Source organism: Nasonia vitripennis (assembly GCF_009193385.2).
Source record: "Nasonia vitripennis strain AsymCx chromosome 1 unlocalized genomic scaffold, Nvit_psr_1.1 chr1_random0005, whole genome shotgun sequence".
Taxonomy (NCBI): Eukaryota; Metazoa; Arthropoda; class Insecta; order Hymenoptera; family Pteromalidae; genus Nasonia; species Nasonia vitripennis.
In genome coordinates, this window is record NW_022279591.1 from 1545243 (window position 1) to 1571317 (window position 26075).

At 40.5% G+C, this 26075-nt stretch overlaps 2 protein-coding genes across 5 annotated transcripts in view; both read right to left on the bottom strand.

The window, feature by feature from the left end:
• LOC100116911 (exocyst complex component 8) overlaps positions 1-26075 on the bottom strand; it is a 342632-nt gene that overhangs the window by 187264 nt on the left and 129293 nt on the right. The window lies entirely within an intron of this gene.
• Positions 10960-11968, bottom strand: LOC116415815. Its single transcript, XM_031921175.1, has 2 exons — positions 11788-11968; positions 10960-11665 (listed from the first exon to the last, which is right to left on the bottom strand). The coding sequence occupies exons 1-2, from the start codon at positions 11831-11833 to the stop codon at positions 11073-11075; spliced, it is 639 nt and encodes a 212-aa protein (XP_031777035.1). The 5' UTR covers positions 11834-11968; the 3' UTR covers positions 10960-11072.

Here is a 26075-nt window from a genome sequence, read left to right on the forward strand (position 1 = left end):
TAAAGTCTCTCAGAGATAATCGCATCACAGGAAAATTTTTATTAAAAAAACGCTTAAAAATCGAACAAATTGTGCCCGCATTTCAAAACGACGTAGAGGATCTAGATAAAAAAAATAGTTTTTTAGCTTTTGCAAAAGGAGACTTCTAAAATTTCAGCCCAATCGGTCGAAAATTGCGTGAGATATCGCATCTCACACATTTTTCGCACACGAAACTATAAAGCACTTCCGTGTCGCGGTCATGCCTAAAAATTTGTTCAGTTAAAATTACAACTTGTGGCTGCAATGTCCCATGTTTATATATTCTTGGTCATATATACACACACCCGCACACGCACACACACACACATATATATATATATATATATATATATATATATATATGTGTGTGTGTGTGTGTGTGTATTATGTACGTGTGACTGAATTTGTGCACTCACAGGGACGACGTATACGTGACCGACTAAAACATAGCAACGATTCTCACGTTGCAAAACACTTCACGCCAAAAACTAGAGAGTGCTTTGACCTGCGTGTCAGCACTTCTCGCGCACATATTACCCCAACACGTATGAAATCGACTCCTGGGTTGCGAATGCTGATATGATTACGATTATCTTTCCCATCAAAATTTTACAACCGCTTGCATCGGCACTGAGGCTTTAAAAACTCCCAAGACGATTCACGCTGTACCTTTTTACACGAGTCAAGCTACTGCCACTGGCTGAACCTGATGATAGAATATGAGGGCTGTAAAATTGCGTGCATCGCCTATTGAGTGCGTACAGAAAACACTCAAGATGAAATATGCATACGATCCGAACAACACATATTTCCCCAAGACTACTATTGAGAATGGAAGGATAAACGCTCCTTCACAGTTTAGCTACACAAATGCACCCGAACCCACGGGTCCTATAAGCATAATAAAGCACACACCTGGACAGTCCAGAATCACGACCAAATAACCGGTTGCATGATCCCAAATTGGATCGAATCCGATCACGATCACCGTTCCGCGAAGATAAGAATCATTTAAACTGGGAGGCAGCTCATCGGAAAAACGCGGCGATGAGTTCACCAACAGCGTCCAGTAAGTCCACGAACGACAACCCAAGAGGATATCCAATACAAATCATACAAATCACGCCCGCAGATCGGACAATCTCGGCCATAAAACTACGTGTTGAGCAATTAGCAGCACCCAAGGCCATGTTTATAATAGACGTTGGGTCTCAGATAAACGCAAGCACAGTTCACTAAAACCAAAAACTGTGATAGAATATAACGACTTTATGCACATCATGGGAATTTCTTCTCAATGTATAGTTACACTAGGTTCCGTTAAGTTATCTATAATGGGAAAAGAACACTTTTTCCATATTTTACCCGATGAGACTCCGTTGTCCGAACATCTAATATTGGGAAATCCATTTCTGTATTACGAAAAAGTAAACATCATGTTTGGAGACGAAGTCTTGATAACTGAGAACCAGTCTATACTTAGTTCCATTATAGTTCCATTTGTACACAAAGTATTTCTGATGAACGAGATAGATCCAGATGAAATCGGATTAAAACTGCTACGTCTTACTATATGAAGTACGAGTTTCTCTATGAGAATAAAAATATCGAACCAGAAATGTTAGAATCACCTAAGAGATCTTGAAACGGTCACGACTTATCTCGGTCCTGTAGTAATTAAATTTATGTAAGAATATAAAATCTATTGATTTTACTATCTGAAAAGTCGCGAACATTTACTAATCTGCGTCGTGATTCTGACAACAGATTAAATAGAAAGATTTTAAATTTCTATAATAATTCTCAATTATGATAGTTCAGGTCCGTGATACCAGGTAGTGGAGTGTTATCACAATAAAGAGATGTTTGTTCTTTATAAGAAAAATAAATATATTCAAATAAATAAATAATCGAATATTGCGTATATCTTGCATATATTCTAAGTATTACAAAAATTAAATGGGTAAATTCGTTTTCATTTTTACAAACAAAAATAAACAGATACGAGTTTAAGTTCTGTAATCTGATTTGAATCGCATTGTTACAAGAAGAGATTTTATGCAGATACGCTTAAATATGCGTTATCTGATCGTATTCGAAATTTTACAAGTTTAAATTAGGTAACGAAATTTTTCTAAATTATTTTTACAAGAATTAGAATTTTTTAAGTCTAGGACTGATACGCTTTATGATGCGATATCGTGCCTAACTCGAAATTTTTATAAGTGTACAAATATTCGAAAATATTCTAAGTCTTTTACCTGCTCAAGGCATAAGTTGCTCAAGAGCAGCGACTAGGCGCTTTAGTTGCGCTGGCGCTTAAGTTGCGCTTTGGCTAGTTAGCTCATACTGGCCGTGCGGGTCCTTTTATAGGCCTCGGAGCGAGCGGGGATCGTGCCGCCTTCACATTCACACTTTCACACAGACATTCACACCTACGTACAAAACCCATTCATACAAATAATTTATAATATGCGCGCGCTACGCCGCCGCCGCCGCTTCTCCTTCTCTTGCGCCGCTTCTATATACATATATACATGTTGTGTTGCGCGCTCTCCCTCTTCTTCTTTCGGTTCTGCTGCTACCGCCGCTCGCTGGCTCGTGGCGCTGCTGAAGTTGCGCTGTCAGCTGTAGCGCGGGCTTATCCTAGTTGAAAATGGGGGAGCGCGATACTCGCGTAAAATCTAAAAATGTATTCAATAAATTTTAGTTTTTATTCTGTATAGTTTTTAGCGGAGCTTGTACAGGGCGTTACAATCTTTTAATTATAAGGGTTTCAAGTCTAACGAAAAAACAGTCTTCAAATTACCGTCTAAAGCAAAGATACTAATAAGGATTCCATCTACGACAGACTCTGTACGTGGAGAAGCATATTTGCAATGGATCATCACCGTCCAAGAAGTGTATCTTGGAGAGGCAGCAGTTATAAATGAGAATGGATATTGCTACGCCATGGCAATAAACACGAGAGTGAATCCAGTTGAGATTGAAATCACTCCACAATACCTTGAGCCTTTCGATCTGAGTGAAGACGACGACTTCTTAGAGTTTCCGTTGGAAGGTGAGCCTATCACAGACCAGAACGAAAGGGTAAAATTTATCGTGAAAAAGTACAAAAATCTTACCACACACACCATGGATTAAGGCAACTGAGGCACACAGCAAACAGTGAGAAAGTACTCACATTTGTTTTACTTGTATGGGTATCCAGCTACCAGTACGTCCTGCGTGAGGCATACCATTAGGATAATGGGCGACGAACCAGTCCGAGTCTATTCGAATATTACTATACATTCAGATACAAACCAAGAAAATTAAATACAACTGCGTACGCGTTGTCCCAAAATCCGATGGATAAGAGGGCTTTGGAGAAGCCAGAAAACCAGAATGAGCCTGTCCTGAGCAAAGTTATAGGAGGGGAGGTGAGAGTTTTGCCAATAGTCCGAAAACCAACCAAGACTTTCTCAGTTAAACCAAATCTTAGCAAGGTCCAGGGTGAAAACCAAACAAGCATTCTAGACGGACAGAGAAAGAAATCGGGAAGGAAGCTGGGCTCCGAGAATGCAGTACTAACAGCACCCAAGAGCATGGAGGGCGGCCAAGTGAATTTAGACACTAGCACCATAGCGATGCAATTGAACCGCAAAGGACTACCCTTAATTAAAAATCATCACTATGTTGGGACAATTACATGAAACAACGCGCTGAGACCTCGTTATACCATGAATAAAAAAATGAGTACACGGACGATGAGGAGTGAGACATACAAGATGTGTCCGGTTTGACTCCCGCTAGGAAAGCTGAGTCGTTATCACCCTTACCTTCGAAGCTAGATAAAGCACTCCCAAAAAAATTTATTAAATTTAAGCAGGACAAGTCTATTTCCAGCAGCACTTTGGGATATTGCATTTTAGAGTACACCGAAAGTCAAACTAGTTCAATACGTTCGAAGACTCCTGAATAAGCTCCGAAAGCAAGTTCCACTGTTTGGAACGATGAGACCTTGAATACGGCTAATTGGCACCAATTATCTACTATAGAACAAGGAAATAGTAAAGAGAAGACAGAAGACGAAAAACAACAACCCATTCCTAAAAGAAAAAATCAAGTCGAAAAAAAATAACCACCGCGGTGGACGAGTTAAGTATAAATGATAAAAGCGACTCAGATAAATCATTAGAAAAAGCTAAGCAAGTAGTAGACAATAAACGTGTCCTCCTACCTACGTTACCTGAAAATGTTACCAACTATGTTCAGCTTCCGGCGACTGCACCTCAGCCTCACATAGAAGAACTAGTTGACGAAAAAGGTCGATTAAAGTTGCTGAGTACAAGGAAGTGCGTAATTTATTTAAAAGATAATATGGTCCACTATCTATCAAGAAGACCTAACGAAAGCAGGAGCCGAAGTAGGGGACGTAATTATAAAGATCAATCGTAAACTTTACATATTTAGCCTAGTAATAACTAACAAGGCTGGAGATGAAGTGAAACCAAGCGACGTAAACAAGTGTCTGAACACGTTAAAGGAACTCATTTTAGAAAAGAAATTACGTTCTTTCCGGATAGCTAGAACAGGTGAGCTGACAGACACATTGTGCAAAGATTTAAAGAAGTATTCCATAACGTCAATACTATAGCGATAACATTTTGCTACGTTTTGAATGTGTAAAGCCCTACCACCAGAGTATCGCCGGGCAATATTAAAACACTATCACAATAGTTTAGTTGGAGGTCACAGAGGAATGGGTGAAACTTACAGACGTGTCCACTAAAAATACTATTGGAAAGGAATGAAGGAAGACATACACGAGTTTGTCCGCAAATGCCAGATATGTCAAGAGCAGAATCTAGTTAGAATTAAAAAACGGGAACCAATGATCATCACGAAAACGCCGAGTGAAGTTTTTCATAAAGTAGACATCGATACAGTAGTACCCCTCTGCAAAACTACGGAAAGAAATTTGTATATATCAAAAATGCAATGTCAATTTTTGAAATTTTGTATAGCAGTACCCGTTTCCAATATAAAAGCAATCGCTATCAACAGATGCGTTATCTAGACATTTATTTGCACAGTACGGAGCACCTCGCACTTATACTAAGTGATAGAGGAAGAAGCTTCCAGAATAAATAACCATCGGAATTAGCCGAAAATTATTAATTTAAACTAAATAGAACGACAATATATCACCTCGCTACGCTCGGATGCTAACTGCGCTCTGTAAAAAAGAACCATTTAAGTCACACGTATCGTAATGTACTATTTAAGACATGATCAAATTTTAGAAAATGGCTATAAAGCGGGAGTTAATTGGCTGTTTTTTACACGGCCATTACAGAGCCATAAATATTTAGAAATAATAGTATTAAAGTATGAATACCTTTAACTTTACCGCGCTACGCCCTTAATTATCCCTGCTGGCTTATTCTGGCACTCGCTGCAATGTTTTGTGTACACTACAGGTGTACAAAGTATCCTTCTTGAATTTGAGCCTAAAAGAACCATTCGATTACTTGGAATCCTAAGGACAGTGAACAAATTCACGAAACATGGCACCGAGTGCCACAATGTGCTAGCAGGGATAATTTAGGTTCTAGCACGGTAAAGTTATAGGTATTTATACTAAATATTAATTTAAAAAATTTTAAGCGATTTAAGCGATTTAAGCGGTTTCGTGTTCAGCAGCACAAAATACATAAAAATACTCTCTACCAATAATTTTCCTTCCGTCGATAACAGGATAAACCTCTCAACTGCGTGAAAAAACAATTTTGGGGGGTGTTTTTTGAGGTTAGGGGCGAACGCTTGAGGTATCGGTAAAAGATACCGTCGGATTCTTGTTCAGCAGCTCAAAATACAAGAAAATAGTCGTTGCTTAAAATTTTTCTGAGCCCCTGTGATTTCTGACAGCTTGATCATTTCGTAAAGTAGTAATTTTTTAAGGTTAGGGAACGCGTAGCTCCGTCTGGGAACAAAATTTTAAAAAACGCCCCTCACTAATTGAAAGTACATAAAAAATGCTAAATTTTCCATATTTTTAAAAATTTTTAGATCAAAAGGAATTTTGGGCAAAGCTTTGTTACGTTTGACGTGGAACGTCCCATATATATAATTGAATCTCTCTCTCTCTCTCTCTCTCTCTCTCTCTCTCTCTCTCTCTCTCTCTCTCTCTCTCTCTCTCTCTCTCTCTCTCTCTTGAGGCCTATTGCACAGGGACTGGACTTCAAAAGCTAGGCGCAGGGGGGGGGGGAGCGAGTGCGGGCACGTGTTTGCATCTGCTGCCCATTTGCAGGCCATTCTCACTGCGTGTCAGGCCGGTTCGAAACAACCTCGACGACAGAACACACGCATGACTGTCACTGAAAAGGACATAAACTCTGACACTACTTCAAGTAACGGACCTGAGTCGGACCTGGCAAATAAATCGGCTGCAGCTTTGCCGGCATCGTCACCATCATTGACGACTGTATCATCTGCATTAACATCCATACAGACGTCATCATCGTCATCATCATCATCTGCGTCCTCCATATGACTCGCGAGGACCCTTGACAATGCGCCGGGTGCTAGGAGTAGCTCGAGGGCGGGCTTTCTCAATGTGAACTTGCTCAGAGCTCGCATTGGGATCGTCCGTAATTTTCTAACAGAGCATCCCTCGTATGACATCTTCGACTTTACAGAGACATGGCTGGGTCCGATTGTGGATGACAGCTTGGTTAGCATCGGGGGATATTCCATCATCAGGCAGGGCAGAAATGTAAACGGAGGTGGCGTCGCCTTATATGTACGCAATGGATTTTAAATTAAAAAGCTTTTTTCTTCTGATACTATCGGTCTAGGAAAACCTGGGATCCCAGAGTACCTATTTTGCAAAAAAGTCAACAAAGCCCTGTATAGTCTGCGGTTTATCAGGGGCTGCACAACTGAGACTCTCCGCAGAAGGCTAGTTGAGACACTGATACAACCACTCATCAACTACTATACTGTGACCATCCTGGACGCGTCGAATGAACAGAGAATACGGTTACAGATTAGATTAGATTAAGTAATTTTTATTTGCGTACATTATGTTGTACGATTCAATATGTACAGCAGAGTAGTAAAAGTACAAAAATAATAAGTTTGAGGTATCTGTTTTAGTAGGTGTGTAGTGTGAAAATATGCTGAGGTGAAGATGGGTTAAGCGAGAGTGAGCAAGTGTGTGCGTGTGCGTGACTGTGTACAGGATGTTTATGTGTTTATGCGTTTTCGAGTTCGAAAAAGTAATCTTTAGCTAGTTTCTTGAATACTGCGATGGATGTAGTGTTACGGAGGTGTGATGGCAGGTTGTTCCATAGGTATGAGGCGCTGATATGAAACGAGTTCCTCAGCGTCTCCGTCGCGAAAGTAGGGATATCCAGAGGTGTCACTTCCCCCTTAACAGGCCGGAGTACTACGCGAAAGTCGAAGTAGGCCAGTACGTATGATGGTACGGCAGTGTTAAACATTTTTCGTAAGAAACAAGCAGTGAAATACTTCCTGCGTCCGGCAGTGGTAAGCCACTGCAGGTTCCGCCTGCATGGGGAGATGTGCTCATCTCTCCTTACACCATAGATGTACCGAATCCCCTTGTTCACGAGCATCTGTAGTTTTAAGTCGAGTTCCTGCGCCAGGTCACAATATATAAGAGAACAGTAGTCTATAAGGGGAAACAGGAGGACTTGCACTAAGTGCTTGCGCAATCTGAGATTGGTGCTTTTTCTGAAAAAGTAAAGCCTGTACATTAGCGAGTGAGCACGCTTACACACTTGTGTAACGTGCTCCTTCCACGTGAGTTTAGAGTCAAGCACCAATCCCAGATTACGCACAGAAGATTCAAAGATTCAAAGCAGGTGTTAGCTATTGAAGGTAGTGCATTTATGTAGTAGGGGGAGCCCAGGACAATTGCTTTGGTTTTGTTAACATTGAGTTTTAGCCTGTTCTGTGCAGCCCAGCCCATTATCCTCTCGGCATTAGCACTCATCCTGTTTGATAAAGAATCGAGCTCCTCAAGGTGGCATTGACTGTAAATTTGCAAGTCATCCGCATAGATGAGATGGGAAACATCGGTATCAAGACAGAAACCGATGTCGTTGATGTACAATGCGAACAGCAAGGGACCTAGAACGGACCCCTGCGGGACGCTGATGTTAAGACGCCGAGGGGAGGAACGTTCGCTATTGTCACCAACGACGGCCTGCTCTCTCCCAGTCAGGCAGGAGGCAAACCAGTGGATGACCTGCTTTGAGAAGCCGAAGGTGGATAGCTTTCTCAGGAGCCTGACGTGACACACAGTGTCAAACGCCTTGCTAAAGTCAAAGAGAAGGAGAAGTGTTACTTTCTTTTTGTTTATCCCGGCCCTGGCATCATCAGTTAGCTTAATTAGGCCAGATTGAGTGCTGTGACCAGTGCGGAAGCCTGTTTGAAGATTATCTAGTAGGAGCCTTGATTCAAGGTATTCTGAGACTTGCCTGTGCACCAGCCACTCCAGGGCCTTGGAGAGAAAGCAGAGAAGTGAAATCGGACGGTAGTCAGTCAGGGCTGTTGGTGAACTGATTTTGTTGAGTGCGCGCACAAATGACAATTTCCAGGCAGATGGTAAGCAGGGTACGCTCAGAGACAGGTTGAAAATGTGACTTAGTAAAGGAGCGAGAAACGGTAATGCTTTTGAAATGACAACCTGTGGGATGCCGTCACTTCCCCTACCCTGGGTGTCAAAGTGCGAAACCGCAGCCAACACGTCCGATTCCGTTATAGTGCTGAACTCGAAGTGTTCCGGGAGGTCAAGACATTCCAAGGTGAGAAGATAATCCTCAACGGCAGGGGCCAACGGATCATTGGAGATCGCGCTGAAATGTCTGTTGAGTTCATCTGTGGTAAATCGGGATGGTAATGGGGCCTTAGTGACAGAAATTCCAAGTTTCTCCAGCTCTCTCCAGATCTCGGCAACGTCGGTCAAGGTAGACAGACGTGAATAATAATAATTCAGCCTGGCTTCCTCGACTTTTTTGTGAGCATTGTCTCTAGCTAGTCTGTAAATGCGGAGATCCGAATCGAGCCTAGAGTCCCTGAAACGCCTGTAAAGTCTATCCCTCTCGGATACAAGGTCACGAAGAGCCGTGGTACCACGGGTGACGTTGTCGACTTGGTGTCACAGTCCGCAATGGGGCGAGATGATTAATGACGTTCGTTAGGTTAGCGTTAAGTATAAATATGCTTTCGTCGAGTGATGCCGTGGTGAGATATGACCAGTCACAAAGCTAAGAAAGTCCCTTAGCTTTTCGACGCTGATTCTTTTAAAGTTTCTGTAGGTGTATGTGTTAGGTACGTAGCGTGGAATCTGTACGTCGAGAGTGGCCGTGATAAGGTCGTGTCCGTTGATGAAAGGTGCGTCTGTCTTCCAGTATGACAGCAGGCGATCCTGCTCATCGATTAGACACAAGTCAAACCAGGTGTCAGAACCCTGTTTGTGGTGCGTGGCACCATAGGGAACAGACGAAAGGGAGATTTCATCAATGAAGACCCTGATGAAATTGGCGTCGTCAGATGAGGAGAGTTACTCAGAATTAAAGTCTCCCATTATAACCTTCGTGCAGGAGTTGTGCATGTGGGTTGTTAGCTGGTCTATAAAGTTAGAGCCTTGGAAGAGAGGAGCATGAGGTGGACGATACACAACCCCCACGAAGATAGGAGAGACTCCCTTTGCCGATACTTTACAGAAGAGATATTCAGGCTTGCCTGGCTTACCAGACCATTCACCGTCAGATGATGAAATAACGCTAACTGTCAGAGATTTGTGACTCGTAGACCTTCGGACAGAGATACCTTAGAACCAGAATAAGACGTGGCAGATGAGCTTGATGGTGGGTGTGGTGGAATGATGTGTGTGTGTTGTAGCCTCAGTGTTGGACGATGTTGGCAGCGGGCGGAAAACGGGCTAAAAAAGTCTCCAGCTCGGCGTCGGTGTTGACGATCGTAGCAGGCTCGCTGTCATCGTTACAGCGCATGTATAGTCTCCCTTCCCTACCTGAAGGCGAATAAAGCCCTGTCTATCTGTCTGTCTGTCTCACTCCATCTCTCTCTCCATCTCTCTCCCTCTCTCCCCCTCTCTCTCTCTCCCTCTCTCCGTAGGTGCACGTGCATTCGTCTAGTATATAGTATTTATTATACAGGGTGGACCATTTTAATCTATTATGGGAAATATCTTAGATTTATGGTTGGATACAGAAAAATGTTTTAGACAAAAGTTGTAGAGGTCAAAGGGGTTCAAATTTGGTACCAACAACTTTGACCTTGAACTTGTTTTTGAAGGTCATTTCAAGGGCAAGATCATTTTTTTAAATAGGTTGATCTACTTTTGACTCCGGATTTGAAAAGTGCAGAAAATTTTACGTTCAAAATGATATTTTGAACAAGGTCACGGAAGGTCATATGAAGGTCAAATTTACGAAAATTGTTAAATAATGTGTGTTCGCTCGGAATAACGGTTGGAAACATCAACATGTTTTTAAAAAACGTTGTCAAGGGTGGAGAGTTTTACTTTCTGGTTGCAATAACCTTGACCTTGAATTTAGTTCTCAATGTTATGTCAAGGTCAAAGTGATTTTTCAAGCGAGAACCCCTGCTTTTGATCTCCGATTTGGTAAAAATAAGAGAATGCCCGTTGGAAATGCTAATCAAGATCATGGTAAGGTCGTGTCAAGGACAATTTACTGTGCACTTCAAAAGTTAAAAATAAATATTTGAAGGTCAAAAGACATCAAAGACCTTGAACATCTGTCTAATTTTGAGGTAAAATTAGCCTAAAATATCAAAAAATTACATGAAATCCATTAATTTTTTTAAGACAAATCTTTCTCACTTGGTATTTTTCATTTTTTAAAAGATAGAAAATCAGCCAAGTACCTATGACTTTCTCAAAGCTTTTTACTTCCTATTTTTAGCGTTACCCAGAAACAACGACGCAGACGTAATAGGATTATGTTTCCTTTGGGGTGCTTTATTACAGTGAGTCCCCTTGCCTCTCACTTCTAACCATTGAGTATGTGCTCAAACTGACGACCGTTTGCGTCGATACAAAGTTGAATTCTTCTCAAAAAATGTCTTACCGTGGAAAGCAAGACATTTCGTGGAATTTCTGCACAATCTGTTCGTATCCGTTTCATCATGTCTTGCTGTAGCTGTTCGTAACAAGTGTTTTTCAAATATCCCCAAAGGTAAAAGTCAGGTGAAGTTAGGTCAGGCGAGTTAGGAGGCCATGCAACTGGACCTCCACGTCCAATCCATTGGTTTGGGTACCGTTCGTTAAGAAAGGTTCTTAAAATCCGTGCAAAATGTGGTGGTGCACCATCCAATTGCACCCAAATTCTTTGCCTGGTCTCTAAATCGACCTCTTCAAGCAAGCCAGGTAAATGGTCTCTCAAAAATTCCAAAAAATTGTGTTGGTTGACATTACCGTTAAAAAAATAAGGACCAATTACATATCCATTTACAATTCCACACCAAACGTTTAAACTCCAACGATGTTGATTATCAACTGTTCTGTGCCAAAGTGGATTCACATCTGACCAGTAATGACAGTTATGCCTGTTTAGTTCCCCAGTGTTTTTAAAAGTTGCTTCATCTGAAAACATAACAAATGTGAACAACTCTGGATGCTGTAATGCCCATTGACAAAACTGAAGACCTTGTGCAAAATGCCGAAGCGTTAGTTCTTGAATTAATGTGATGTGGTAAGCATGATACCTTTGGGCTTTGAGGATCCTAAGAACTGTTGATTTTGGTATTCCATGTTGTCTTTCAATTTCTCGAGAACTAATGTGAGGATTAAGGTGAACGACTGCGAGAACTGTTAAAACACGATTGTCATTTTCTCCAGACTCGTGGCGACGACGTTCAGGATGTAATCGTCCTTCTCGAGCTCTATTGGTTATATCTCAAATGGTAATGTAAGTTGGATGTCGCCTATTTGGATAACGTTCAGCGTAAAATGCGGCTGCACGAACATAAACACCTCGGCACTCTCCTAAAATCATAATCATGTCCACAATTTCATTTGGGGGGTAATCAGACATTTTATATTTTTACAAAATTAACTACTGTATAAAGATAAATGGTTTTCTCGCGATTTTGGATACTTATCCGTTAGCCCGCCGCTCAAGCACGATCTCTAACACGGATAGTAATATTTGCACAGGTGGTACTTAGATGCACAACTACGAATGTAGCAAAACCCTTATCGAACCGTCACCGTCCGGTAAGACTTCACGGTTATTTTCACATGCAAGATCCAACTACGAAGACGGCTCGCTAAGATTATTAAAAAAATATTCGAATATTTTCTCTCGACGTGCAACCCGTACTCGAACGGTGACGGTTCATTTATCTTTCCACGGTAAGACATTTTTTTAGAAGAATTCAACTTTGTATCGACGCAAACGGTCGTCAGTTTGAACACATACTCAATGGTTAGAAGTGAGAAGCAAGGGGACTCACGTTAAACAATCACCCAAGTGAGAGGCAAGGGGACTCACGTTAAACAAGCACCCCAATGAGAGGCAAGGGGAACTCACTTTAATAAAGCACCCAAAGGAAACATAATCCTATTACGTCCACGTCATTGTTTCTGGGTAACGCTAAAAATAGGAAGTAAAAAGCTTTGAGAAAGTCATAGGTTCTTGGCTGATTTTCTATCTTTTAAAAAATGTAAAATACCAAGTGAGAAAGATTGGTCTTAAAAAAATTAATGGATTTCAAGTAATTTTTTGATATTTTAGGCTAATTTTACCTCAAAATTAGACAGATGTTCAAGGTCTTTGATGTCTTTTGACCTTCAAATATTTATTTTTAACTTTTGAAGTGCACAGTAAATTGTCCTTGACACGACCTTACCATGACCTTGATTAGCATTTCCAACGGGCATTCTCTTATTTTTACCAAATCGGAGATCAAAAGCAGGGGTTCTCGCTTGAAAAATCACTTTGACCTTGACATAACATTGAGAACTAAATTCAAGGTCAAGGTTATTGCAACCAGAAAGTAAAACTCTCCACCCTTGACAACATTTTTTAAAAACATTTTGATGTTTCCAACCGTTATTCCGAGCGAACACACATTATTTAACAATTTTCGTAAATTTGACCTTCATATGACCTTCCGTGACCTTGTTCAAAATATCATTTTGAACGTAAAATTTTCTGCACTTTTCAAATCCGGAGTCAAAAGTAGATCAACCTATTTAAAAAAATGATCTTGCCCTTGAAATGACCTTCAAAAACAAGTTCAAGGTCAAAGTTGTTGGTACCAAATTTGAACCCCTTTGACCTCTACAACTTTTGTCTAAAACATTTTTCTGTATCCAACCATAAATCTAAGATATTTCCCATAATAGTTTAAAATGGTCCACCATGTATATGTGGGGGAATTCGACGCGTTGGCCGCACTGTCATGAAGATAGCCCAAAATACTCTCAGGTACCCTCGGGTATCTTCGGTATATCCTTAAGTATCCTCAGTATACCCTCAGATACTTCCAGTATACCCCTAGTATACCCTTGGTATACCTCCGGTATACACCCGGTATATCCTCGAAATATTCGAAGATCATACCTTGGTCATACGATGGTTTCGAGTACCGGAGGGCAGCCGTATACGCACCGCACCGCTGGCGTTGCTGCCACCGTTTGCAAATACTGACGCAAGATGGCAGTATTTCTGAGGTAGCCGCGAACACCAATTGCCATGTTACGTTAAAATTATTAAACTCACCCGCCACTGTGAGGACGCTAGAAATATAAGCGATGCAGTTTTCAATTATCCAAAGTATACAGGGTGAGAAACAAAATTTTGAAACTTAATATCTTTGAAACTAACTGGTATCATATACAACCCAAAGAAAGGGATCAAGATACTGTATAATACTAACTATATAAAAAATTTTAAATTAATTATTGCCTATTTACTCCAGTTATCGCATTATGAAGAAAAACAACTTTTTTCAGTTGTTGATGTTTTTCTCAGGATCTTCCCTATGAAATGACTTAAAATTATAGCGAAGTATAGTCCTAATAACTTATAATTTTTTAGAAAGATTTAGAATTTAGTTTTCGCGTTAAAACAATTTAAAAAATTTGCGCTTTATGGTGTGTAATAAAAAAACGACGAAGGATAATATTTATTTTCCGCGGTCAAAAGATAGGTAATTTTATTCTCTTTCGGGTACATATTAAGCAATTTACTTTCATCAACTTTTCCAATACCTTTATTAAAAAAAAACTGAAATCTCAAAACTAAAAAAATCGATATAAAAAAAATGGGTCCAGAAAATGTAAAAACGGACTGTTATCCCGCTATGTACTAGTAGAAACAAAGAACATGAGACTTGGTGGATTGAAATACACTGAGTAGAAGCTGAGCTATAGGCGAGACGAACGAACACACACACACACACACACACACACACACACACACACACACACACACATCCATACGGACATTTTCTGAAAACACTATTTTTCGACTTAAAATGCCTCAAAACATATTTCCTACATGTTTTTATACAAACTCCAAAAATTACTATTACAAGCTTCCTTAGGAAGAAAACAAACAAATATTTGAATCAAAAATAGTATTTTTTTCTGAAACCAAATTAGTCAAATCTGTTAGTCTGAGAAAAACGATGGTCAATTATGACTTCTGTATTTTAAAGTATTTACAAAAAAATGTGATAATTTGCAATAAATTTGTATATATTTTTAATTAGTTTTTTTGTAAATTGGACTCCATATAATATTATCCATTTTTAAGGAATCTTCTACATCGTTTTCAATAAATATTTTATTAGGATTTTCGCATCTAGGTGAAGCTACATACAATTAATCTTGAGAAAATAATGGCCGTCTTAGAAAAATTCCTTCTGTTACGTGTTATCACCCACATAGTACTACCATTAATGGTCACCAAATATATAAACAATATTATTTAAGGATTATTTTATATTTTTTTCTTTTTAAAATATCTAGCTGGATATCCATCTGAATCCACGTGGAATCCATATAGAATCCATGTCGAATCCAACTAGATATCCACCTAAATATTATTTTTAACAGGGTGTGATTTCCACGCGGGGAAGCATGACACCCCGAATGTGGCGCGTCCCCCGGGTGGCGGATGGGGGAGTGCTCGCCAAGGCACACACCCCGGAGGGTAGAGCAGAAATAAAATATGCTCCGTGGACCAAATCAGGCCGCCGCGTTTGCCGTGCGGTGCGACCCGTGGGCTGCCAAAAGGAGATCCTGGATGGAGAGGTGATCTAACGGTCTCTCTAAGACCTACGGTTGCGTGCCGAAGTGACCCGAACCATCTTTGGCTCTCGCTGACAGCAAGACGGGAGGCCGGTTACCTAGCTAGTTTCGGTCAACCGGCTCGAGCGAGTGCGTGTTATTGTGTGACATCTGCCGGAAACTCTCCAGAGAGCTAAGCACCTGTGTTCAGGGTGGGAGGCTTGAGAGAGCGGAGGTGGGCTAGTGTGATAGCGCGTGCTATACTCTGACATGATGTACCCAGTCTGGCACCGCTTACAGTCATGTGTTGGGGCCATGTCAGCTGTCCCCATAGACGGGGGGATCCAGGGGGTCGGACACATGCCAGGATGAAAAAAAAATGCTTATAATATGGAAACCACAAACGAACTCGGGGAAAACTCACAGGAGAACCTGAAAGTAAAACCTTAAGGGTGCCAACAACGCAAGACGGTGGATATCCAATCCACAAATCAAACAGCAGTACCAGTATAGGCAGCGCCATGAGTGCTGCAGCATACCGGTATGACAAGAACGCACCGGTAGGAGAAGAGAGCAAGACCATAAGGGATTGGCTACAAGCCCACGCCAGCCTGCGAGACAAGCTACGGGATGTGCGAGAAACGGCCAGAGAAATGACCAAAACCCTGGAAAAGCAAAAGGGCGTGAATGTCAAGATCAAAGAAGGCTTACCATTAATAGGATCCATGATGATCGAAGCTTTCATGCTTCTTGACCAGATGGAAGATGTCGCGAAGAGGCAGTCCCCCAAACAATCTAATGAGGACAATGCAAAGCCTCAAAAAACGGTAAAATCGAAGAAGAGGGTACGGGCATCATCTGACGGAGGCGGCGGTACCCCCGCCAAAAAAGACAAGAAGGATGTAAGTGCTCCCTCGACAAGTAGGGACAGCGAGGGGAACGGCCAGACTTCTCATGGTCAGACACAATGGGAAGTAGCTGCTGGCAGGAAGGCTAAAAAGAAATAGAAGGTAAAGCAGGAGCAGATCCAACCAAAGAAGAGAGAAGAGACGTCTCCACGTCAGAGGACGGACGCCATTCTGATAAAGCCGGAGGGTGGCAAGACCTATGCTGACATTTTGTCTCAGATGAAGGCACAGGTAAAGCCAGAAGAGCTAAACACGGTGGTTAAGTTTGTTCGCAAAACAAGAGATGCTCATACTTGCTTGAACTAACTTTTTATATATATATATATATATATATGGGTGGTTTTCCGCGGAACCGAAGATGAAATTTATATAAAATTCGCCTGCCGCATTTCGATAGGAAGCAGCTTGATTGGGAGGTATTTAAGGAGAAACTTACATTCTCAGTTATAAGCGACAAGACGATGGACCCAGTCATCAAACTCCAACATCTGACCAACTGCTTAGGAGGCAAGGCTGCTGGGAAATTGGAGAGAATCCAGCTCATTGGAGCGAATCTCCAGACAGTTTGGGATACATTGTGTCACCGATACGACAACAAATACTTAGGCCTTACTTTTAAAATGCAAGCGCTGGTCAAGCTTCCGCCGGCGACTACGGAGTCCGAACAACACCTCAGCCAGCTGCTAAATACGGTAAACGAGAGCATTAATGTGTTCGGAGCGTTGGGTCGACCCGTCGACAAGTGGAATGACTTCCTCGTATTTTGCCTCGTCAGTAAGCTTGCACCCAGCACACGTCTTGAGTGGAAGAAAGAAGTCAAAAAGTCAACAACGACGGTATTTCCCGAGTACGCCGATATCAAGGCCTTTCTGGAGGAACGTATCTGCACATTAGACTTGGTGGACATCGATGACGAGCATGCATCAGTGGAAGGCGACCGTTCGGAAAGTACCTAGAAGTCCACCACGCGATATAAAAAGGAGGGAAAAAATTGAAATGTCCAAAAAAAGGCGAAAAGCGTGAATGCTTATGCTACAACCCAAAAGTCAACGCGAAGCACGAGCCGTACGCAACGCTCGTTTTTGCCGCGGGAAACACTTCCTCGGGTATTGCAAGAGTTTACAACCGCCTCAGTCGAACAACGCCGAGCACATGCAGCATCAGCACAAGTCTGCTTCAACTGTTCAAGTGCAAGTCACACCGAAAGCCAGTGTGTGTCACAGGGGCCATGTCTAGTGTGCAGGAATAAGCACCATACCAAGCTGCACCAGGAGGGGCCCACTAACGCTGCGACTGCAACAACTGCGACTGCGTAGCTCAACTCCAGCAGACACTGCCACGGAAAGCTCGTTACTTCCAAAAATTGCTAGCGCAAAGGTGTTGCTATCTACGACGTGCGCGATACTGCAAGCAGCTAACGGACAAGCAGTCACAGTTCGAGTACTGCTGGATTCCGGAGCTGAAGAAAGCTTCATTTCCGAGCGTATTGTGCAGTTACTGGCACCGCCTAAGCATACTGCAAACGTAGCTGTTTCCGGATTCGGGGGCACCACCACGGCTGTGGCCAAAGCATGTGTAGCCGCTACGTTAAGATCGAATCACGATGCTAACTTTCGTTTCGATTTTTTAGCTCTCTTACTCCAAAAACTAACGTCAATCCTGCCCCGCACGGTCGTTACGATGCAGGATCGAGACTACTTGAGGGATGCGACGTTGGCAGACCCGCACTTCGACCAACCAGCCAATATTGACTGCGTCTTGAGCAGCACTGTCTACGCGGCTGTACTCTGACCAGGGATCAAGAGAGGGTCATCTACGCAACCCGTGGCTCTGAATTCTGCCCTAGGATGGATACTAATGGGATCAATCAACGAAGCCACCCAGGAGAATAACGCCGACGTCTTACTGTTTCATACAACGATATGAAATTCTTTGCGGCATTTCGTCGCTTCGTGGCTCGCGGTGGACTGTGTCGCATAATTTACAGTGACCACGGTACCAACTTTCAGAGAGCAAAGGCGGGGCTGAGCCGCCTCTTTGCCCGCACCACCGCTATGAGCCAGAAGATTGCTGCCACCATCGCCAAGGATGGAATTGAGTGGTCGTATATTCCACCACGGGCACCAAATTTCGGCAGTCTGTGGGAAGCCAACGTCAAGTCCTTCAAAAGTCAAGAGTCATCAGCGTCAGGTTATTGGGGAGACCAAATTGACCTACGAGAAATTTTACACGATCACCTCGATGATTGAAGCATGCCTGAATTCTCGCCCGCTTGGAAGTCCACACTCCAGTGAAGAGGATGTGACCGCGCTGACACCAGGACATTTTCTGATCGGCGCACAGTGGGAGAAAATGGACAAAATTCGAGCCACGCGTCATTTTTAATCATAGAGCTATGATTTTTTTTAAACTCTTTAAAAAAGCATCAAGTTTAAGCTACAGGTGCGGAAATTATTGTATCACCTTCCCCTAAACCCATGCGACCCCTAGAAGCCACCCCTACCAAACGACAAGTAGTCTAACTCATCTATCCCAGGGAACAGCGAGTTAAATCGCTTTATTTTTTCTTAAAATAATTAAACCACACACCATAAGCCAGCTAATAACCTAAATACCTACCCCCAACCAACAAACACTCGTAAGATCAATAGATTTAATTATATTAAATTATACTATTGAAACGCTCATCACTTCTTCTTTCTAGTCCTTGGTACTTTTTCAATATTAGATTTTAATAAAAGAAATAATAAATCTAATATTTATTAGAAAAAGTAATAAACATTTGCAAATCTGATCCGTGGATCCGAATTCAGATTTGGAATAAATCGATTTTACTTTAAATTATTATTTAACGAATAATATAAAAAGAAAATTGATTGTAAATGAATTAAATAATAATAATAATAGTAGGTCCGGGATTGTAGGTAATGGATATGCAACGCAATAATTATAAACTCTTGTTTATATTTAAAATAGTGTGTATATTAACAAAAATAATTTAACATAAGAATAATGCCTATTATTGCTATTATTCTTTTTAAATCAGATTTAGTTACAATTTTGTTTATTTTTTGATAAAGACTTCTGTTGTGCGATTATTAAATATTATTAAATTCTACGCTTAATTTTGCAGTAGAGTATGTGTTAGAGCGCTTAAAAGTGCTGCTCGAATTTTATAGTTATTAAATTCTACGCTTAATTTTGCAGTAGATTTCTGTATATGTAATAAGGCGCTTAAAAGTGCAGCCAGAGTAGACTAGAGCGCTTAATTGTGCTGCTACTAGTGATTGAACACAGGCCTCGCATGGCCTTTTATAGGGCGCTAAGCGAGCGCTGATCGAGCCGCCGAAAATATTCGCACGTTCACACAATCATACTATCATTCATTCATATTTACATTTATCATTCATACAAACATACTCGGATGCGCACGACTCACCGTCGCTCGCTTGCGCTCACATATACATATAAATAGTGTTACACAACGCGCTGCTGTTAATGCAGGCTTCGTAGCTGGAGAGAGAAGGTGGACGCGCACGTACACATGCGCGTCGATGGCCTGCCGTAGAGATTTTTTTGAAGACACTGAAACATTTGAAATCAATGATTTTGAAATAAACGCTTCTCCTAGTGATTTAAACTTTTACCTAATAGAATTATGAAATATAACGTAAACTGCGCTTGATGGTAGTTTACAACACACAGCGACAAACGGCATTAAACAGTCTTATTTACTTTTGTCATAGATTTTGTTTACACAACTATATACAACCTCGGCATTTTCTTCGAAAGCTAGATTGCGCGATTCACCTCACTCCTAATGTCGCTCGGTTAAAATATATTTTGTAATAGTAAGCAAATTCAAGTTTCGTCAAGTTTATTTTTCCCTACTGTCAATTCCGAATAGGGGTGAAAGTAAAAATTTTAAATAATAAAAATTTGAAACATGAAAATTACGCATTGACTTATAATAGAAGGTAGAATTTTGAAACTGAAAATATTAAAAAACAATTACAGTCAAAAAAATAAATTTTAAAATTTTAATGTAAACAAAAATACTCTTAACTTTTGTTATTTTATATTTCCTAATATTTCAATTGAACATTTTCGTTTTAGTAATTGTTTGATTTCGTAATTTCAGTTTTTTTATTTTTGCCTTTCATGCTTTAATTTTTTCGAATTTTAACTGTTTATCATGAACATGAAGACGCTAAAATTTTAGTAAACAAATAGAGAAATATGATGTCCTATTATTAATTAGTAAGCAACGTGAAATTTTTATATTATCAAAAAAGTTATGTATACATATAGTTATTTATCACTGGCGAGAACATTGGCGTGATTTTGTTATGTATAAAAATTTTATAGTTTTCTACGTCAATTCGTCACTGTCGATGTGAAATTTGTTTAAAAAAAAGGTAAAAAAATGTATGCTTCAAATCAATTAAACCAATTAAGTAGTGCAGAAATACCTGATGAAAATGAAAATGAAAAATAGATTATTTGCTCTTGTACGACAATTAATGATACATTTATGACAATAGTGTAGATGTACTTGGACACTGGATTTGTTTGTGGTACAAAGACAATATGTAATACGAATTTTTCATGGTATTAATAAAGAATGTCTTGATGATGATCATGAAATTTTTATTGATAGGCTCTTTCCTAATAAAGATAATTAATGCACATCTTTTAAACAAGTACAGTATCAGACTAATTATTATGATTGCGGTGTTTTTGCTATAGCATTTGCAGTCGTTATTGTATTTAATATTTGCCCATGCAATGTTTAATTTAATATTAGTGAACTGTCGTATGTTTATAATTTTGTAAATCATCGAACTATATGTATCAAAATTAGATTAAGTTAAAATAAGCAGATAGTATGTAAATCGGGTCTGTCGAGAGCAGACTGAAATCCTACCACGCACAAATATCAACAACGCTCCTAAAATCCACGCTCATAAATCCCGCATATTCTTCCCGACAATCTGAGCTCCAACTAGAGTCCCTTTTTTATGACAGCCTATAACCGACGCGACGAAGAGCAAAGCTTAGCAGCACATCTGCACAACTTCTCTACTCTGGACGGTTCGGATTTTTGCCAGTTTATAGCTAGAGCATTTTTTTGCCAACAGCTCGAGTCCCACGCGCGGTTCAAGCCCGCATCTGGACACGTTTTCGGAAGACTCGCACGCACACTCCTTCAGGCCCAAAATCTCTTTCTCCTAAACCGTTTCACCAATTAAAATGCATTTTCTTTCCGATACTCTTGTGAGCAGAATTTTCCTCTCCAAAACTACCCCCAGCAGACTAAGACTGCTCTTTTTAAGGACAAGCAAAGTCTCGGAGAATCAGTCTCTTTCGAACGCTCGACAGCTACAAATCGCCTTTTATACCTCACAAAAGATACAAATACTTTACTCCATACTAAGTGTTATTATTTCGCCTTACTGGCCTATCGAATTGAGTTTCGATAGACCGTGCTTCACTGAAGCACATTTCTAAAATTAGTAAAATGCGAGAAGATTTGATTAGAATGTATTCAATATCAAAAAATTATAAAAATAAAATTTATTTTGAAACAATTGCTGAATGTTCAAATATAAAAAACGTTACTCACGCAATAAAATTTTCTGAATTTAAATTAAATTTTGCTAAAATTAATATCGAGGAACTTAAGGTATTATATACAGCAATCCTTAATTAACTCTTTTAGAAGCTAACACAAAAAAGTAACTGCTGAAAATAAATCAGAAAATAATATAGATTAATAATAAGTTTAGCTAATAAAACAAATAATAATTGTATTTATCGTTTTGAAAGAATCATACCGATGGATCTGGATAACAATAAAATTGTATATTTATCAAATCAAAATAGTAAACATAAAATTCATCAAAACGAAAGTTTGATTAAAACGGTATAGTATTTTATAATACAATAGTGAAGGCTTACGCACTTTTTTCGTCCTAGACTCGCCAGACTCTTTGCGTATTGTCGTCTTATGGTCCTCCAGTAATTCAAATGCTTGATCAGAGTAGCTGATCATAAATCTGATGTAAAATCCGGAAAAGGTGATTCGTTGATCCAGCATATCCTCCTCGCTGTACGCCTGGAAGTATCGGTCGATTTCGACAAACTGCTCCCGGAACTGTAGCCAGGAGGCAAGCAGCAAACATAGTCCGTAAAATTCATTATTACTCAGTCGAACAACTGGATTGATGTCATCCAAACCGACTGAGGTATTTTCCAGCCCAATGTGAATAATTTTTCCATAAGAGTTGTTCAAGCCGAATACCATGGGTAGAATTTGATGACAGCGATACTTGGTGGTGGTGGTGGTGGAAGTCTGGCTGTCCTGAGTCTGGCTATCGTGATGTCTCTTTTGCCCAGCCATCTTTTTCTTCTTATACTTTTTCTTGTCACCGAGAGAGAACTTCTTCTTTTATACTTGTGAAAGAGAACTGTACTCTCTGTGCTGCAACTACACCGGCTTATATTCGAAAACAATTACATTTGGTAGGAGGCGAGATCAACGAGGAACAGTCTCGCGACAAGTGGATGACCAATAGAATCACTGGTGCTGTAGAGGGGATCCAATAAAAATCTGTAGGGTCGTACTTTTTTTGGAAGTTGTGCAACCTAAATATCCTCTTACTTTATCGTTTCACGTTTAAAAATTTTACATTATATTATAACTTAGCAACGAATTCCATTAATCATATAATATAGAAACATGATACAATATTTGCCATAAGCATTAGAAAAGCTGCTTTGTAATCGAATGTGGTTCCATCTGAGCTTCTTACAATTTCTCTGGATACTGTTTACGTGATCGGGGATGTATGGTTGTGCACCAAAAATATCAAAATACCATCCAACACCATTTTTGGACACATATATCGCAACCCAGTGCATACCACGTCTCTTATGACTCTGTGTATTAAACACAAAGCCACATGGTTTTACCCATGTCATTAGAATTTGATCTGCCGGATAAACCCCCACCGCATAAGCTCTCATTTTTCGCAACTTCTGGAGAACATTCAGAGAATTCATTCTTCGCGTGTCGTAATCTTATTTACCAGTTTCGCTTTTTTCTCTCCTCGCACATAAATTTATTTGCTTTTCTGCAAATATCATGCATGGTTTTGTAATATTTTTTCAGCGAAACATCCCCACCGTACCAATCCAGACCATAATGATGCAGTGTCAGCCAATTATTCTCTCTTAAAATATCTTTCTTTAAAAATCTCGTATAACAAGTAGGTGCGATAATCCAATGTGCTGTAGCATCTAAATCTAATACTGCTAAGCCCACTTCTTTCGGCACAACTCGACCCTTGTTATCCTTGAAAAACTGAAAATCGATAACTAGATCCAATTCTCCGGTTGTCTGCACAGCTCAAGAAAGGCGTATCGACTGGCACAAAGCTTGTATTGGTAGGTGGTTTTATTTGTTTTTTCAAAGAGCGCCATCTACTCTTAACCTTCAATTCTCACACTTCCTCTTCTGATTAAATTCCAATGGGTGTCATTGTCGGCCGATAAATCGGGCGTCAAATCGAATTCAAAAAGACAGTAGTTATTTAGGTATGCATCGCGTGTTAACGAATTAACGGCATTTGAAAAATGTACCCCCGTACCCGAGTAGAGTGTGTGATACGCATCTAAATATATCTTTGTTTTTTTGAAGTCAGGCTGCAGTGGTTTTGATGGGACTTGTACACCGTCCACAAACAAACACAAGAAATTAATATTGAAATTTTTAAAATTGAACGGATTGAGTTTTGTATCGCCGTTATAAGTCTTATATTCAATGAATCCAATTATGATTCTTTTTTAGAATTCACAACTTTATCGGGGCTAGTTAGTAGCTCGAACAATCTTTGTGGGTCTCTTACCATCTCAGTTTTTGTCATGTTTTCGTTTGCCCAAACTTGCCCCACAACGAGTTAAGGCACACGATCTACATAGCGGAAATAGTACCTTATTATGCATTTTTACGGATAGAATAGGGTGGTAAAGATTTCTCGGCGGTAACACCTCGCACATCACTGATGTCGTTGTCGGGGCCAACTACACACGCACACACTCAACCTCACCCACATAAAGTTTCGGATGGCCGACGGGATAGCGACCATATTTGCAAATGTATGGGTGAGGAGCATACATCGACATATTTAATTTTTTCATTCTCGCGAATATCGTATGATTTTATCGTGTTACCCGTACGACCACCGAAAAATGCATCTCGCGGATTAAGTGGTGTATGCCAGTCTTTTGTGACCTCTTTTATATACGTCATCATCTGCTCGTTCTCGCTGCACTTGCGATCAAAATCACACTCTCACTTCTCAATGAGACAATACCCGTGTCTCCTAATTTTTCCCGAAACTCTAAGTGTTCTCTCGTACCGCTCGTCCATACTCTCGCCATTAACGATTGACAAATCACGACCATCAGTGTAGCAGCGAACACAACCATGCTAATAACACCCGTGGAACTGCATTACGACTTTCTCATTGTTTTCTAACGCGCAAAATCCATCCACCAGAGATCCTTCGTGCAGTCTCTTTTCACGCGAATTTACAGAATGCTGTATCGGCCAGCCTGTCTCATGCTGCATCCACGTGAGCCATTGTGCTGCTTTAATCGATTGTTTATTGGCTCGACGATAGCCACCCGACGGTATAATCCCGATTGTAATTTTTTTTCAAAAATAGTTTACAGTACACGCGCATACACGACGACGCGATAGTTGCGCACTTTAGGAACGGATCTGTCGAGCCGCATTCGATAAATGTCTTTCTGAAGGCAAGACATGCTAGTCTCAATATCTTAACGTCCTGCTTACAATACTTCATGATCTCGTTTTGAAAATCAAAAATGTAATTTTGTCCTTTTCTATCGGCGTACCACTCTAAGAATGTTTTTCACTCCTCGACACCCATCGAGTCGGGTGAGTAGCTCTCTACGGGTGGCATCTCACAATGTTTCACCAGATCGTCCTTGAACACATGCTCTCGCACCCCGCAAAAATTACACGACTCAAAAATATTTTCGTTATCCAGACATGCACTATATACCTGCTGTACTACACACAGATTGACAACGTGTATATGTGTCTTATCGTCACCCAATACGGGCTCCAACTGTTGTGTCTCGAAATCGTAAAATAAGTATGAAGTCTGTTTTTTCGTGGTAGTACTAGCTGCCTGCTAACGCGTTTCAGCTATGGGCCGCATAAAACAAAGATGGTCGATTGGCTGCAGCAGCTTACAAACTTTAGAAAAGACTATATCGCAAATATTAGAGGTTGTACCATTACTGGGTGTTCTAATCGTTCTACAACACCTCGTACAATTTTTTAAACTCGCACATACTGTATGATTCTTATCGAATGACCCTGGTTTCAGATGATTCGAAAGATACATTTGACGGAAAAAAAATCTATTACAGTGTGGGCACACCATATGCCTCTCAGTTTAGTCACGTTCACAAGGCGGTTTCTGCAGACAACTACGACACTTGTTCGGACACCTATGATTTTTTTCATTTGTTACTTTTTTATTGCAAGGTAAGGCTGGCAGTAGGTTTCCTACTGCCAGCCGCAGCTACCAAGTTCAAAATAGGCTGATAATGTCGGCTACTCTCGTAATACATAAGACGAAGAGTATGCCTAACAGTATTACGAACATTATGAACATATTCCGATCCATAATGTTTAGGCTTTTCACCTCGAGCAAAACCTTGAAATGAATAGACTCCTATTGCAACGTCTCAACACGCGTAGTATTCTTGAAAAAGTTTTATCTCGGGTATCCCACAGCCAGTCT

Coding starts and splice junctions, on each gene's coding strand:
- LOC116415815 (XM_031921175.1), bottom strand. CDS start 11,833: ATGGAATACCAAAATCAACAGTTCTTAGGATCCTCAAAGCCCAAAG. Junction 11,666..11,787: donor AGGATCCTCAAAGCCCAAAG/GTATCATGCTTA, acceptor TTATGTTTTCAG/ATGAAGCAACTTTTAAAAAC.